The 16,456-nt window shown below is 41.1% G+C and overlaps 2 protein-coding genes across 20 annotated transcripts in view; both read right to left on the bottom strand.

Moving 5' to 3' along the window:
• plecb (plectin b) overlaps window positions 1-16,456 on the bottom strand; it is a 104,584-nt gene that overhangs the window by 40,089 nt on the left and 48,039 nt on the right. For 9 of the 19 annotated variants that reach the window (XM_027002724.2, XM_035531208.1, XM_027002734.2 and 6 more), the window contains exon 1: window positions 12,917-14,847. The exons of 9 other annotated variants lie outside the window; for them this stretch is intronic. In XM_027002724.2, coding sequence (XP_026858525.2) covers window positions 12,917-14,834 — 1,918 coding nt within the window. In that variant the 5' untranslated portion in view covers window positions 14,835-14,847. Of the gene's footprint in view, window positions 1-8,431; window positions 8,583-12,916; window positions 14,848-16,456 lie in introns of those variants that run through there. One more of the 19 variants, XM_035531225.1, reaches the window with a different exon arrangement.
• On the bottom strand, window positions 14,829-16,213 carry LOC118242189 (plectin-like). The gene has a single exon (XM_035531227.1). It carries the CDS (start codon window positions 15,865-15,867, stop codon window positions 14,851-14,853), a length of 1,017 nt encoding a protein of 338 aa, XP_035387120.1. The 5' UTR covers window positions 15,868-16,213; the 3' UTR covers window positions 14,829-14,850.

The raw sequence follows: 16,456 nt of genomic DNA, 5'->3' as shown, positions 1-16,456 counted from the left end.
TTATTTTGACAGCAGCACTCTTAGTTTGTTTATCTGCAGATCTCTCATATGGTCTCATACAGTGATACCACTGAGCCCTCATTCGAACTTGAGAAATGGGACAGAGAAGCAGTAACTACATGCTCCCTAGCCAAAGTTTCCCCCAAGTAATGCATTCACATGCAGGATGTGGAACATCTTGGTAATCAGGGCTCTCCTGTAATGGCACGCAGGAGAAACGTCCCATTACTTGAAGCAAAAGTGCATATTATGGTCCTCATTCGTCTGGGCTTCCGCCAGCCCATATGGTACTTTACAACACTAAAAGCCTTCATGTAGGCTGAACCTACTCATATTCGATGGCCTATTTTTAGTGACACAGTGTCTCCCCTGTTTGCTGTCAGTTGTTCTGCGTCATATGGTTGGAAACTGGGGAAACCCCACATTGCTATTTGGGACATTAAACACAAGCGTTACCATAGTTTCCCTGCACAGTTCCAGGCAAGTACACCAATAAGAAATATGATACTATTGAACTACACTACTTATAGAGTGTAGTGTGATATTACTCAAAATAAGGATAGGTTTATACGACATCAGCTATGTACGCTGGTCTTAAACTGCACCTCCCACAGAGTGCTGACTCTGGACTGTAGCCCCGTTGCGCCCCGAGTGCTCTACCACCTCCCCACTCTCTCAGCAGGAATATTTCCACTGGCCCTGGCCACCACCTTGAAAGCTAAAGGTCACAAATGATATATGCCAGCACAAACCAGTTAAACAACTGAGGGTAAGAAACTACACTAACTCACTAGTGGTAAACTGGAAACTAATGAATGATGGGACAGAGTGCATTTTTGAGCAAGGACTCCTCTCCCCAACCAGGTGGAGCATTCTCCAGCAAATATCTGTTTTGTCTCTCTGCTTTTGCTCCTTGTTGGAGCGTGTGCTGAACTGTCTGCCCCGCCCAGACAGAGAGAGAGAGGAATGTGAATAAAATGAGGAGAAGTAAACAGTTCACCTGAGCACAAATCCAAACCACATCATGTAGCGCCACAGACACACCCTGTCTTTTCCCACTAGAACAAAACAGATGTGTGTTTATCTTTTTTTTTTAATATTACTAAAAACGTAGGTGACACTGTCTGTCTTCTGTAAAAAATATGGCTTGATTTGAAAAATAAATGTAATAGTTGAAATAAAATATATCCCATGCTGGGGTGCCCATGTGTTCTTAGCCCATCCCTGATGGAGTGCTAGATGATGACTCACTTTCCAGTAATATCTGTGATGGTCTAAATCCATGGATCAGGTGCCAATGTCATATCACGACAGGATCTGAGGATGAAGCTAAATTCTGATTAAACTTGAGCCACAACACGACAGCTCTGGCACTGGGCACTGGCATTTAAAATAACTTGATGGACTGTGCTCTTAGTCAGTATGGAATGTCCCACCTCTGTATGCTAAAGCTCAAGATGGAGGAAACACTCTGCGAATACTGTCCAATCTAATGTCTCCCTCTAATGGAGATGACTGAGAAGAACATTCAGAGATTGTCAGTCTAGACACATGGCAAGAACAGGTTCACTGCTCTTAGCAAAGTGGGAATTCAATATTTTAAGTACTTGTAAAAGTGCATTTCAGTTTTCCTGCTGAACTGTCTACAGAGAGGGAGGGATTTGAGAAAACATAAGACATTACTTTAGAGGTGATGCCGCTTGCAGTCATAGAACACTGTCTTACATAATTGCTCTGTATTTTTCCAGAGTCTGAGGTCCTGACTTAATGCCATTGTAATAGCACTGACTGCTGAAAATGGACAGGGCATTTTTCAGAGGTTCATTTTCTTTACCTCAGTGCCCTCAAATTACCTTCATCCATCATCTTTCCATGATCCAAATCAGCAACACTATAAAAAGTCATTTATTCTCACTGTGTTAATTCCTATTTAGTCCTTTAATCCTTCATTAATGATACATGGTTAAGAAACACGTTTAATGATCTCTCAAATAAAGACTACTTGGAAAAATCAAACTGGATATAGAGCTGTTAATAATAATAATAATAATAATTATTATTATTATTATTACCACCACTAACTTCTATGACTACTGCTATAGAAACCTCATCAATCCAACCACAGATGGCGACACAAAACCCTTTACTAACATGTAACAATAATAGCTTTTGGCTATGCAAGATGAAATCAACGGGTGCGCGGTGGAAACATTGAACTTCTCGTAGCAACTAGCTGCTGTTTGCAGTGAAAAACATTGACAACTATATTTTACTTGAAAATAAATTATTCAGGAAGGAAGAGTGTTCTGAATGCTGATCCTGTTTCTGTCTACCACTTAAGGGGGAAACTCTATTTGGCCCAATTAATTATTAAATAATCTACAAGAATACAAGCACACCGTACCACTGATGAAGTCTAAAATAATAATGCTCCCTCTACAGTGGAACAAAATGTAGGTTAGAAAACCTCTCACAAGCGGACATGAGAACAATCTGACCTCATGGACCTACTGTGCGCATTAACAGGTGCATCGTGTCAAAGTTTCACAACTCCCTGTATACCATGTTGAAAACTTTTGCGCAAGACCATGTAAAACACTCTTAAAAAATAAGATGCCCCAACAATTAGCTCACAAGGAACAGATGCTAATAGACCGGCCATTGGTAGGCCTTTAGTAAACATTTCTCCCGTGTAACCACTACGACTGCGTTCTTACGTATATTCCCCGGTTACCGCCTACCTAGCTAAAGCCCACCCAATTTCCATATTAAGAAAATGAAGTATATCTGCATAGCCTACCTGCGCAACACATTTTTCTGTATAAAAATCTGGTTCTCTCTCCATAGTTTATCTCATTCAGATAATTTTCCCGTCCGTAAAATAATCCAACAGTGCTCGCGTTATGCAGTGCTTTAGCATTATCGCGGTCCCCAGTCGCCATCACAGGGCAAAATGCACTTTCCAGACTTTCCTTATGCAACGTTCTCACGCGCACAATGCCTCTACTTACACAGACACGCCCCTTTCACGCGTGGCTGCGAATAAGAGAATAAGGCCACCAAATAGGAATTCCATACTCAAGAATTTTCTGTACACTGATTTTTATATTCTTGCAGTAAAAAGTGTATCCCCGCATATAAAGCTGTTTAAAATAATAACTAAAATATTAGTTATAATTAATACAATATTAATAATAAATTAAAAGTAACGAATGGATTATGAGCATGCGCTACAAACCGTTATTATGTTGTGCTTTCTTGAATTTTATTAGAAAGTGCTACTAAAATACGTAAAAATAGAGTTAAAAGCAATTGTTTGAGCACTTGTTTTGTTTGCTGTTCTAAGCAGAACACTCTGGCTTGATAACAGTTTTTTGACAATTTAAATATACCCCCCAGGCCAAATGTGTTCTACTTAGCATGAAGAAATGACTACCACTGCCAGACCTGTCACTGAAACATGTCATGAGAATATGCTTAGATTACAGCTCAGAGACAAACCAGAATTCAGTGACATCTGTGACAACCTTATATGACAATTTTATTCAGGGGACAGTTCCAATTACCACAAAAGGACTGGCATTTTGCCATGGCCTGGTATCCATTAGTCTGAATTATTCATATGCCTATTAACAGCCTTCTTAATAATCCAGTTAGAGTCTCAACAAGAAAGATATAATCTATGTAAAACATTGATCATATTTTCATCATTCTAGATGGATTAATGCAGAGTTGTCGAAGGAAAGCAAGACTGATACCAGCAGAATATTAGTAGCTGCCCTTCTCAATCAATTAAAATGTGGTTATCAACACACTTCTCACAAACACAGACAGAACCAAAACCATGGCCTGCTTTAGTCTCCCAAAACAGTAGTTTATGAATGGCATCATTAAGAGAAAGGGAGAAGAGAGAGAGAGAGAGCCCGTAATTTTAACAATATATATGTTAAAAACAAAATATATATGTTAAATATATATATGTTAAAAACAGAATCAGGAAAATCATTATGCTTTTGTCTGATCTAGTCTACTTTCTCCAGTGCCTTTTTTTTTAACAGTTATGAGCTGGGTGTAGGTGTTTGCAATGAGTTTGTCCACACTAGATAAACAAAACACAGCTGGCATCATAATAAATGTACTCTGGTTACATAATAAACTGGTACTGTATCAAATTACAACAAGACTCACTATAATTGCTTTCTTTACAGTATATTTGTATCTAAAGATGCACTTCAACTATTTGCCAAGCCTCCCAAATCATAAAAACATTTCTTGTTTAACATTTCTTGTTTAACATATATACTGTTGTTGACAGTATATATGTGCAGCATAAGTATGACTTAAGATATGTATTATCAACTGTTATGGCTCAAATTTTACTTTCATATGTTTTTGAGAACACATTCTACTTCACAAAGTCATATGAGATAAAATTATTGTAACACTGCAGTATTGGTCTCACTGACACTTGCACTACCAAACATGAAGGAGTACTTTAGCACAATTATTGGCTTGATAAGCACTTGTGCATTAGCACTGAGCTGGTGCTGTGCCAAAAGTTAAGAAATGACAGTAAATACAGTAACGACAATAGGTTTTTATATATATATAAAAACAGGTTATGAGACAAAAATGGTTGTCAAAAATTATTAACATTACAAAAGAGCCCTTTTCACAGCATAGCCTTCAGTTTACACATTTGGACCTGTTTTGACTTCATTCTCCTTAAATGACTGAGGGAAACCAGGCCTGTTAATATTGCAGCCACGTTGTGGTCAATAGGTAAAAGTAAAAAAATATATTAAAAAATAAAAATAAAAATAAATAAATACAAATTTAAAAAAATAAATCAGCGCCATCTGTCAAAGAAGACCTTGGAAAAGCTGGTTAAGCGCGTCTCTTTCCTGTGTCATAGAGCTAATCCCAACACCCTGAATAGAGCAGAGAAGAACTCGGAGTGGCTTCCAAAACCAGTACAGTCAACCATTTTGTTGGCCCAATTTACACACTGACATGCTTTCTGTGTGAGCATTATGTTCACATTAGGTTATGCTGCCCTCTTCCCACCGTAACTTTACAGTGTGGTGTGATGTAATACTGTATGGTCTTTGAACAGGCCTTTTCTTGTAAACACATAATGGAACAAGGGTCCAAAGAGTGTGTCTTTATGTTTCAAACAAACAGGAAAGAGACATGGCATGATGATTTCTAGGAAATTCATAACTTCTGATCACTAATGTTTCCAAACCATTGGTATTTGCTCTTGGAATGGAATGATATTGATACATTATCTAAAAGTGGATATTTAGTATATGGATTTGCAAAAACTATAATGAAATAATGCATAACTATATAGTGCACATTTTTACTACTTGTCTTTCATAATATATGGCATTTAATTCCAATTATTCATTCATTTATTTGTTTGATTTTTTCATTCTAAGCCAACGAGCAATCACTAGTGTTGCTGGAGAAACATTTGTGTCTTGCTCCAATAGCTTTCCAATCAGTGGCCAGCTATTTTGGATAGATATTGCAACACAGTGAGTGGAGAAAGAAACAGAGTGGTAAAGTGTAAAGCACACATTGTGAAAGCACCTTTAATGGAAAGGATGGCACAATGGCATAACCTACTCACCCTTTCACTCTCTTTTGATCCTATTAGTCACAATGGACCTGTAGCATCCACCTCTTCTAACTGTTTACTGTGGCAGAATGGAAGGGAAAAATGTGGCAATACCTTTGTAATAGGATTAGCAGTCTCATGTCTGAATGATCCGCTAGGTCAATGACAATGACAGTTCCTAAGGAGGTGCAGGGAATGAGCCATCAGCAGGGCAAAGTAGTGCCAATGGGAGAGGCCTGGTGCCAGCACCCATCACAGGTCAACTCTGTCACACCAGGTTCCATGGATCATCCCTGAGCAAGAGCTTTCTTTCAACAGGAGTTGAAACTAAAACAGCAGTTAAATTTAGCCCAGGGATCCTTCAGTCTAGAAAGCCCCAGACTGTTATGGATTACAGATTAACAAGATGCTACAAGGTCTTGTGATTAAACACTGCAATGTAAGACCATCTGATGGCTCACTGCCTAATAAAAGCTTGTACCTCAACTGAGTTATCAAAAGAGCTACCATTAATATTTGCCCAACATCTCTCCCTGCAAATATGTCTAGTACTTGACTTATTTACGCCACTCAAACAAAAGCCAATCCTATACCATCATACTATCTCTGTCATTACCACACATTAAGACAACTTGTAATTACTGGCATATTGACATTTGTGCTTGTCTGCTTTTTTGGGGGATGGTGGAGGTTGTGGGGTTAATATCAAGCTCCTGAGACTCCTGTCCCCACAGGGCCATTTAAGTCAGTGAGATGGCAAACCTCACTGATAGAAAAATGACAGCACATTTTCTTCCTTTCACCTATGTGAATGCAACTGGAGATGCACAACATTGTGGTCTGCACAAATAGGACATATTGAGTTAATAAAATGCTACATTTTGGTAAAGGTCAATCAGGCACATATACACTAAACACGTGTACTTGAACAGCAGGTTTGTACAAAACATTTTTAATGGGCTTTATAATGTTCTACATTAGTCATTTATTGTAGTATGTAACTAACAGCTTTGAAGTTACGCAAAAAAATTCAAACATACAAGTCTACAGAATATGAAGTATTACACCTGGAAAGCAGTTACAGAAAACAAACAAACAGAGTAAAATCTTTTGTCTCATCCAAAAAAAAAGTGTTTGAGTGTTTAAATGCTGCTTAAATCTGCAGTGCAGTACATTTTGTATACGAAGGCAGACTGTGGAATAGCAGCCCCTCTGGTCTCCCATCAGTTTTCTGCCTTTATACCAGCATTTCCAGGGCTACTCTCTCTCCCACAGAGACACAAGAGGACACTTGGAGGGGAGAGCAAGACATTGCCAGACGGTAACTGAAGCATAAAAACACATCACGTCACTGCAAAGCAATGACTTTATTTGAGCAGGTGTACAATAGCCTCTGGGAAGAAGAAAGATACGTTTCTCTACCATGTTTGTTCATCTCTTACATTGCCTGCTGTGCCTCCACAAGTGCCAGAGAGCTATGAGGGTGATGACATGCCCCAAAACCACCAGGGTGGGGACCACGCAGCCTCGGGGGAGGGTTTGATGGTATTAGGGTTGAAATAATCCTGGGCCAAGTTGGGCAGCAACAGGTGGGACGCTGGGCAAGATGAGAAGGGGGGTACGGCACATGTGTCTGCTGCAAAGATGATGGGCGGTTCTCATTTATAAATGATGTCTTCAAGCAAAAAGCTGGGGAGTCAGTTCTTTGTATTCTTTTTCCTTCCAGTGGGAAGATCTGCTACTCTCTCCTTCTATATCTTTACACACCTGTCTCTTTCTCAACTCAACCCTCCTATGTTTTTCTGTTCTTAGTCTCAGATTGCATGTGCTCAGAACATTCTGCCCACCACACCATATCAAAACGGAGTTATGTACTTTATAAAGGGATTAGGTGGCCCTGTCTGACTGCAAAACATATCCTTCTGACACAAAGCCAACATTATTTAAATGTCTACTTTAAATATTCAGTCCATCATCTTTTCACTGTAATATGTTCATCTTTCCATCTTTTTTTTCAGTATACTTCTGACAGTGTCACAACATCACATTAAAATCTACAGGCTTTCAAACATGGGTTCCTGAGCTGCAAAAAAAGGAAGGAATGACTAGTCTGTTAATAAACTTAACAGAAACAAATGTTTTCAATGCCCAATACAAAGAAAAGAAACTTCATCTTATTGAGATATTACACAACCAAAACAGTTTGATGTTAGCAAATAAACACAGCCCACTCCTACAGTCCACTTTGAGAAGTTTAAACACCAAACACAGCTCATAAAAGGCTAAACAAGATGGAGCCAAATATACCTGCTTCGGGGAGGAGCAGGTAGGAGTGGTGTTATGGCTCCCACAAGCAATTAACACATACATCACTGAACATCACACACCGCTGAACATCACACACCGCAGAAGATGCCACATCTGAAGTCAACTCTCCCCCTACCAATCTCAGTCACAACACGAATGTCAGTCAAGTCTGGTTGACAGTATTACAACAAGACAGATGATAGACGTAAGCAGCTTAGAATCAAATAAAGAGATGGGAGTGGGGGAGGAAAAACCTCAAAATATCACACGTAATTCAAGTCATGCATAGTGTGAACAGGTTTAAATCTGGAATAGAATTTCAATCTGGGTGGTTAAAGGTCGCACTGAAGAGGTTGTATGTGCATCTCCCCTCCTCCCTCAACAATAACAACACACACACACACACACACACACACACACACACACACAAACACACACACACAAAATAACATGAATACAAAGACAAACTTGAACAACAGTCATGCTGTGCTAACCTACCAGGTATGACCTTCATAGAGCTGACCAGATTGCGGGACAGGAGCACGAGGAGAGTGGTGGTGGAATGACAGGAAAGAGAGAGACTCCAGTTTGTTTGCTCTGTGCTGCCTTCTTTCTCCCCCTTCTTAATTTTGACAAGCGGTGCCTGCTGCTCAGATATGTCACCCTGCTCCTGGAGCTTTGTGGTTAAGCAGGAGGGGTGGCCATGGGCCTGGGGGCCGGTAGGGGGCTGGTAGGGGGCTGGGCAAGGGGCCAGAGGGCCAGGGAGCAGGGTATTAGAGCCCAACATGGATATAAATATCCAGCAAGCTAAGTGCCCACGCTAGATCACTTAGAGACTTCTAAAACAGTTGTGGCGTCTGCCTGGCCTCACAGGACCTGAGAGAGATCACACTGTTCCTGGATGATGGAAGTGCTATTCTGTGAGGTTATAGCACAGATCTCCAGCTTTTATAGGACACTCTGACCTGAGCCATTAAACTTCTTCTGGTAGCTACATATATGGCAGAATGGAACATCCATGACATAATGCTACTTTTTCTTGCTCTGCTTCATTCTCTGTGCCTGAACATCATATCAGCCCTACAAGCTCTGTTATCAAATTACAAGAATATGAAGATCAATTGAAGTTTGAAATATTTTAATCCAAATGTAAAATCTTGCTACAGACTGGTCATGAAGTCCATTCTTAAGCATGTAATACATTGTTCCATTATACCCTCAGGCTTAATTTTCATTGCTTTAATCTCACAACTCAGAACTTCTATATCCAACTCTATGAGTACATGTTTCCCATAATGAAGGAAGAATGCCAGGGATGGCTAGAGTTCCCTGTCTCCCTTTCATATGGTACCATGATGCACTGGAGACCTCCCGTAGTTCACGGCAGTCCCTAAATATAGCGCACTTTACAGACAATTTAAATCTAGCATATGACACTGTAAATAATGGTGATGAAAGTCTGTCCATTTAACATCCATTTTCTCATTCATGTTTACACTCCTCAGTAATGTACTTACATGGGATAATTGCAGCAATTCATCCACAATACACATCTTAGATTACTACTAATTTGAAACTCAGAGGAGCTTTTAGATAACATTGGCATCTAGAGCCTATGTTAAGCCCATTCCTCAAGAGTCACCCAATACAATAAAAATAGGTTTAAATGTTATGTTTATTATTAGGTTAAATTATGTTATCCTGATAAGGATTAACTATGCCAAAAAACCACGTTGGGCAGGCTAGACAGTCATAGATATGCACATTCATTGTCTTGGTCGTACAGAGCAGATTGCTTGTAATCAGGCATTTGGTGGCATCAGGAATAAGTATTGGTAAAAAGGTAGCATGTGACTTCAGAGAATGGTCACGGGAAGGCAGCATGTGACATCAGAGAATAGTTACTTAAAGGTAGCATGTATCTTTTCAAGATCAGAATGAATCAGTAATGATACAGCCACACATGTGATAGGGCCATGCAGACAAGATTGAATGAAGTTGAATGAAGTGTGAATTCAATACCTTTTTAAATTTAAATAAGTTGAATGCAGCTTTGTAGTATACCTGTCTGGTCATGCTAAAATTATACTGTCATGCAAATCAGCATCAACCCTGGCTACTTCTTTCAGTGTAAGACTGTTTTTCTTAAGCAAAACATTTATTCTGCTTCATACTGAAAGTTGATGACTATCTACTCTATGAATCATGCCAACACATCTGAACAAACTGAATGAATAAAAGATTGTACTACTCAGTATCCATTTAAATATAGTCTGTTATGAGTATTACAGCAAGAAGCAATTCAAATAGAATCTATTCCTAAAACATGCTGATTGCAGACTAGACTGATTACAATATCAGACTGCAGTAGGGTGACACCCACTAGTCTGTATTTATGCCACATCATTGTGCCCTATAATTAAACTGCTTCCAATAGATGTTTCCCTTCGCCTTGCTTCTCTTCTCGCACACATGCTGTCCTGCGTTAGAGGCAAAAAGATGCACACCCTGAACAACACAATAGGGAAAAAGGAAAACTATTATGTGCCAATGACTAAGAAATAAATGCCCCTTCTAACTTCCCATTTATACTTTCATTCATGTGTAACTATTTTTGCTTTACTGTTGCCATAGTACCAGCCAGCACCAACTGAAAATACAAGCACAAGACAATAGAAGCTACGGTAGAACAATAAATATATTTCCTAATCCAGCCTGTTCTCTTCATAGAACTTGGGAAACAGAGACAGAAGTACCTAACAAGGTGGCAAAGGACAAATACCCTGCTGCTTCTAAGAGCTCACTGCTTTAAAGCCATGACATAAGCTATTGATGGCATCTGATAGGTTATGCTTGCCTCTCTGAATGTGAGCCTGGGTGACGATCATGTGGCATCAGAGAGTGGCTTTCTGACTGATTCAGCCTGAGAATCTGAAAGGGTCAGGAATGTTTGGTGTAGGTAGACAGTGAAAAAGAGCATGGAATATGTGAGAAATGGTGGCACACTGTCTCTTTGTTGTGCCTTGGACTTTCTGGGTCATGCCGGAAGTCAGTTCATTGCCCTCAGTGACATGGTACGCTCCCATTTTAGTCTGTTCATAAGAAAAAAAACAACTTTTTGCACAGTTTTGCATAAGCAAACTATATATAAGGACTGAAAGAAAAACATTTTGGAGAGCTGGGATAAGTAATAAAGAAAAATAAACTACAGGCAAAATATCACCTTATCTGTACAATTGATGATAACTGTGATGTCTTTAAGTCAGACAAAGACTAAATAATCTCACCACAAAAATGAACTCAGCATTTATAATGTAGCTAGGGGGCAGTAGACAGTTGCTAAGCATTACAACCTACTCAGTACATCAGTGCAGGCCATGTGTCCAACTGACTTAACAATAAAAACAATATGTGACACTTTTGATCTACTCTTCAAGCTCTGCTGTAATATAACTGATACACTGATTTGTCCAAACAGTTGTTAGTGTTATTGACCTCTTCACAACACTAAAAAAAGGCATGGTTTTTTCATTCTGTGGATCTTCTTCTGTTGTGACAGCAAAAAAAAACAAACAAAAAAAAAAACAAAAAAAACACATCCAAAGTCCTACAGCAGCTATAAGCACTATAAATGCACTATAAATAAATGTTCGCCTGCCACAACAAAGCAAACAAGAGCATGTGGTTACGGCACATTCCAGAAAATTTTGTTGCACAATTCATTGCACGAGTTCGTGTTCGCAGGCAGTGCTAGTGTTCTTAGCTTTATCTATGCTATGCTCCATTGCATGATGCACTACAGGAGCTCATGATCTCATGCAGGGCTGACCCCGGCAGCAGAAACATGATCACAGACCACAGGACGGAACCTAAAATACAGGCTTCCTGTAGCAGGGGTTACACATTCCTGAACACACAATACCCCTTTCCTGAACGGCTCTCCTCACAGCTGTTAGTGGAGAAAGAGAAGGTGATCCTAAACACCTCCCTGAATGATTTGAACATTTCCAGCAGGAGAAAGAGAATGAAGGAAGATTCTTACTACCAAGATTCCTGCAAATTCTTGAAGGAAGACCAGTGCTACCAATCTGCTTATTACCATATAGTTACAAAGCTGAAATTCCCCTTCAGAAATCTGACATTTTACAATAAATCACACAGTACATGACATCTCAGTATGCATAACAGAATACAGGCTACCAGTTGGCTAAATGTGCACTTTTTGGGGGGAGTGGTTTGGGTGTGGATGTGAAATGGGTTACTGCCAGAAACAACTGCATAAAATTCTGTTGAGAACTTTTGGGCAGAAACTCCAAACCAGACAAACAGGATGATTGTGCAAACATCCTAAAATCCACAGGGACTATGATGAAATGATAAACACATAAAAGATTAAATTATTAAAGATTAAGCTATTGTTGCCATTTTAAAGATTAAGGTATTGTCATATTAAACCGGACATTTAGACATACATTAAACTGTAAGTCTAAAGCAATCTTTTTATTAAATATTTTACTTAAGTATTATATTATTTCAGTATATTTGAATTACCTTTATCTGTTTCTATTTAAAGGAAATGTCTTTTATATTTTTCTTTTATTTGTAAAGCACCTTGAATGGCCATGTGTATGAAATGTGCTATATAAATAAACCTGCCATGCCTTGTAAGTCATTCTTAAATACTGCACATGGCTTCAAGCTCCTTATGAGCTTAGTTTAAATATATCATGTGTTACAGGTATAGGTGTTAGAGCACATTTTACCACCATATATTCAGTGAACAAGAAACACGTGTATAAAAAGTGCGCATGCTTAACAGTCTCTCAAACGAATCGTGCTCTCTGAACCTATGAAAGGAGCGACACCACTCATGCCAGCACTCACTTTGAAAATCCTACACTGTAAACACAGACAGAAACTACAGCAGTGGCTGTGACATCACAGAAGCAGAGCAAGTGCATGAGACCGAAAATTCTACTATACCTTCTATAAAGTTCGGGAAGGTTTTGCGTTCAGGCTCGTCCAGGGAATGGTCCCAGCTGACCTGTTGGACAGCAGTGCCTGCACGATCCTTGGCCAACTCCTCCAGGACGTCATAGTCCAACTCATCTCCTGTACACTGAGGCACGGGGGTTGTCACTTGACTTCCATCTGCACCTGGGCTGGCAGTCTGCTGCACCTCGATCACCTCTTCCACAACTACGATCTTCCTGCGCATGGTGCCCTCGTCCTCGTGCAGTGTTTGCGGGTCACAGGTTATCTCCTGAGTGTGCAGAGGGTCGGTGCTGATGGGCTGTTTAGTGGCTTTGATCACAGAGAGCTCTTCCTGCTCTTCTCCTCTGTGCTGTGTGTCGGGAGAGGCTGAATGTTGTGCAACACTGGGAGGCTCCCCCTGCTCTGCCTGGGGGCCGTCCTGGGCTGAGGCTTCTGCTGACGCTTGGGCTGTGGGTGCTTCTATCAGCCTCTGTGAGGAGGATGTTTTCCTTTTCTGAACCTCCCGTTCCAGTTTTCCAGTCGAGGGCTGCACAGGCTCCACCCCCTCTCCGCATGCAGGGGCTGTGTCATGTACAGCTACTTCCTGGCTGCTTTCTTCAGCACACAATTTTTCAGAAGGCATCTCGGGAGACTCATTTGTTATGAGTAGCCCAAGGCCCTGAGGGGGAGGGGCCTCAATGGTGACCTGTGCTGCTGTCATCACCTCGTCGCCTTTGATTTCGGCTGCTGCTGATGGGACTTGTTTCACTGCTGCAGTTCTTTGTTTTTTCCCTTTTCCTTTCAAAAGTTTTGGGGCATCTTCCGCATCGAGCATCTTGGAAGCATTACTCTCTGATTCTTCCACCTGTTTTGCTGGTAATAGCTTTTGTTGGACTGATATTATCTCTTGTTTGGGTACCTTCTCCTTAGACTCCACTGGCATCGCTGTTTGTTCAACACTTGTCATTTCCTTATGGACGATCAATGCTTTTGCCTGATGAGCAGCAGTTGCAACTGGGATCTCAGGTGTTGGGCTGGGATGCTGTTTCTGCTCCTCAACCTTGGCTTTCACTGCCATGGCAGAGAGACCCTCAAATGGAATTTCTGCTTTGTTCTGAGCATTTGATGACATTGCTTTGGTATTTTTGGATGCTTCATGAATGTCTTTTGTTTCTTGAGTATTGCTGGTCTTATGTGCCTTCTTACTCTGCTCAGCATTACCTGCTGCCAGAGCTGAGGATGTTGTGGGGGGTGGTGTTGATGTTGGGACAAGCGTACTGGCACTGTTTTTCAAAGATGGTTCAGAGGTTTGCTGTGCAAGATTTATCTCAGCTTCTTTTTTTTTAACGTCAACCAGATCATTTATCTCTGTGGTGTCCTTCCTTGTGGATACAGACACCAACACTGAGTCTGAAGATTTGTTGATCTGATCTTTCTTCTTGATTTCTTTCATATTTTTTCCTTTTCCTGGATGCTGCACAGCAACAGTGATGGTCTCTAGCATTAGCTCGGATGGAATAAGAGCAGACTGTGATGCTGGCAATATGCCAACTTTTTCTATAATTTTGGGAGTTTCATTCTTGGTGGACTGCTCCTGGACATTCACTGTTGCTTGCAGTGTTTTTTCCATTTTCTTATTGTAAGGAAGAGGCAGAGAAGTATCCTTAGCTTGCATGTTAGTACTGGCTTCCTGAGAGACCTTAACAGACATCTCTTCTTTGACTTTCACTTTACCTACTTTATTAGGGGACTTCGAGGACGTCACTGCCACAGTGCCTGCTGTCGGGGCAGTAACAGTGAGCTGTGCAGGCAGGTCAGCAATGACCGCAGTCTCGGCAACACTTTTAATCAAAGCCGTCTCTCCATTGTTTTTGCACTCCTCTGATGGCATCTTCTGTGTCCCAGACATGGAGATCTTTTCAGCCATTTTGTGTATTTCATCCTTAATACGATGTTCCTGAACTTTCTTGGTCTCTTTGGCTTTTGTTTTTTTTCTCCATTTGTTTTTCAGTTAAAGGAGGCATTGAGGCATCCTTACCTGGCATACTAGAGGCAGTTTCTTGATAAACGTTAACAGAAGACACCTTTTCCTTGAGTTTTACCTTCTCTGCTTTATTCGGGGAAACAGAAGTGGCTGCTGCAACTGCACATGGTGTTATGGATGTAATGGACAGGTGGGCAGGCAAATCCCTACTTCCTGTGGCCTTTGGGGTACTTTTACTCAAAGCTGCCTCAGTGCCTGCCTTGCTGTCCTCACATATCATTTTCTTCTGCATTAGAGACTGTGCACTGCTGATTTCAGCAGGTGGCTGGTGGGAAAGTGCATCTGTGGTTGTTTTCTTCCTGACTCTTCGGTCTACTTCTCTTTCATTTTGGCCTCTGTGAGGCATGGGTTGGACTTGCTCCCTGGATTCCCATGATGTACTGGTCTTCATCTTATCACCAGCTATTGAACGACCTAAAAACCTTGAGTAGTTTTCATTGGACCTTGCTCCCTCTTCAGTTCCCATCTGCTTGCGACGATATCCCTGCCTCTCTGACAAAGCCTCCTGCATCTCTGCACCTCCCCTTCCTGGTTTAGGAACATATGAAGTCGGGCCCTCTACAGCCTGCACGCGTGTGGCCCTCTGGACAACGGCCAGGGTGGCAGCTGGACGACGCACCCTCTGCAGTGGAGTGGGCACAATCTCAGGTGGCAGATGTAAATAATCACGCAGGTAAACAATGCCCTCATTAGTGAGATACCAATAAAAATGCCTCCATGCAAAAGTCTCCCTAACAAACCCTCTGGACTTCAGAGAGTCCATAGCTCTAATCACCTGCAGATTCCCTACCCCTGGGATCTCAGGGTGATTTGTCTGCGGACGCTTGTCTTTCTTGGCCACCATGACACCATCCCGGAATAGTCGCTCATAAATGGCCCTCAGGTGGTTCAGGGGCATAAGCATTCCAGCAACCATTGTGCTTGCTTGGGCTTTCTTGCAGTGTAAACAGCAACACGGAGCCTACTCAGTCAAAGAAGAACAAATTACTGAATGACCTCACTCTGCTTCACTGTGCAAGGGTCCAGTGGCAGTGCCGGCTGCCACGTGCTCTCAATTCAGTCAAAAAGAATGTTTAAATAAGTCCTTCCACTGTTTGTGTCTCTTTTCTTCTTCAGTTCTCTTTAGTCCTCAGACAGTGAGTCTGTTCCTTCTTGTTAAACTTCTCAAAGTGGGAAAAAAAAATTCTTCCTGAAGTAAAGTCGACGGGAAATGTGTTCCCTCCTTTACGCAGTCTCCTTTGGAAATGAGCAGAGACTGGCTTGGCAGAGCGGCAGTGACAGAGAGAGGGGGTGTGTACAACAGGGAGCGAGAGAGCGAGAGAGAGAGAGAGAGAGAGAGAGAGAGAGAGAGAGAGAACACTGTGCTACACTCAGCCCCTCCTACCTCTCACACAAGGAAGAAAAAGTATGAAACAAAAGTCCCACAGGCAGACTATTAACAGCTGTGCTTGATTTGAATGAAATGAATGAAAATGAAGCAAAACAAGATTATAACTGAAAAAGAG

The sequence above is a fragment of the Electrophorus electricus genome, chromosome 10, assembly GCF_013358815.1.
Source record: "Electrophorus electricus isolate fEleEle1 chromosome 10, fEleEle1.pri, whole genome shotgun sequence".
Lineage (NCBI taxonomy): Eukaryota > Metazoa > Chordata > Actinopteri > Gymnotiformes > Gymnotidae > Electrophorus > Electrophorus electricus.
This window is presented reverse-complemented; position numbering and strand designations above follow the sequence as displayed.

What these genes read in the sequence shown, in the direction of transcription:
- LOC118242189 (XM_035531227.1), bottom strand. Translation starts at nt 15,867, where the DNA reads ATGGTTGCTGGAATGCTTATGCCCCTGAACCACCTGAGGGCCATTTAT.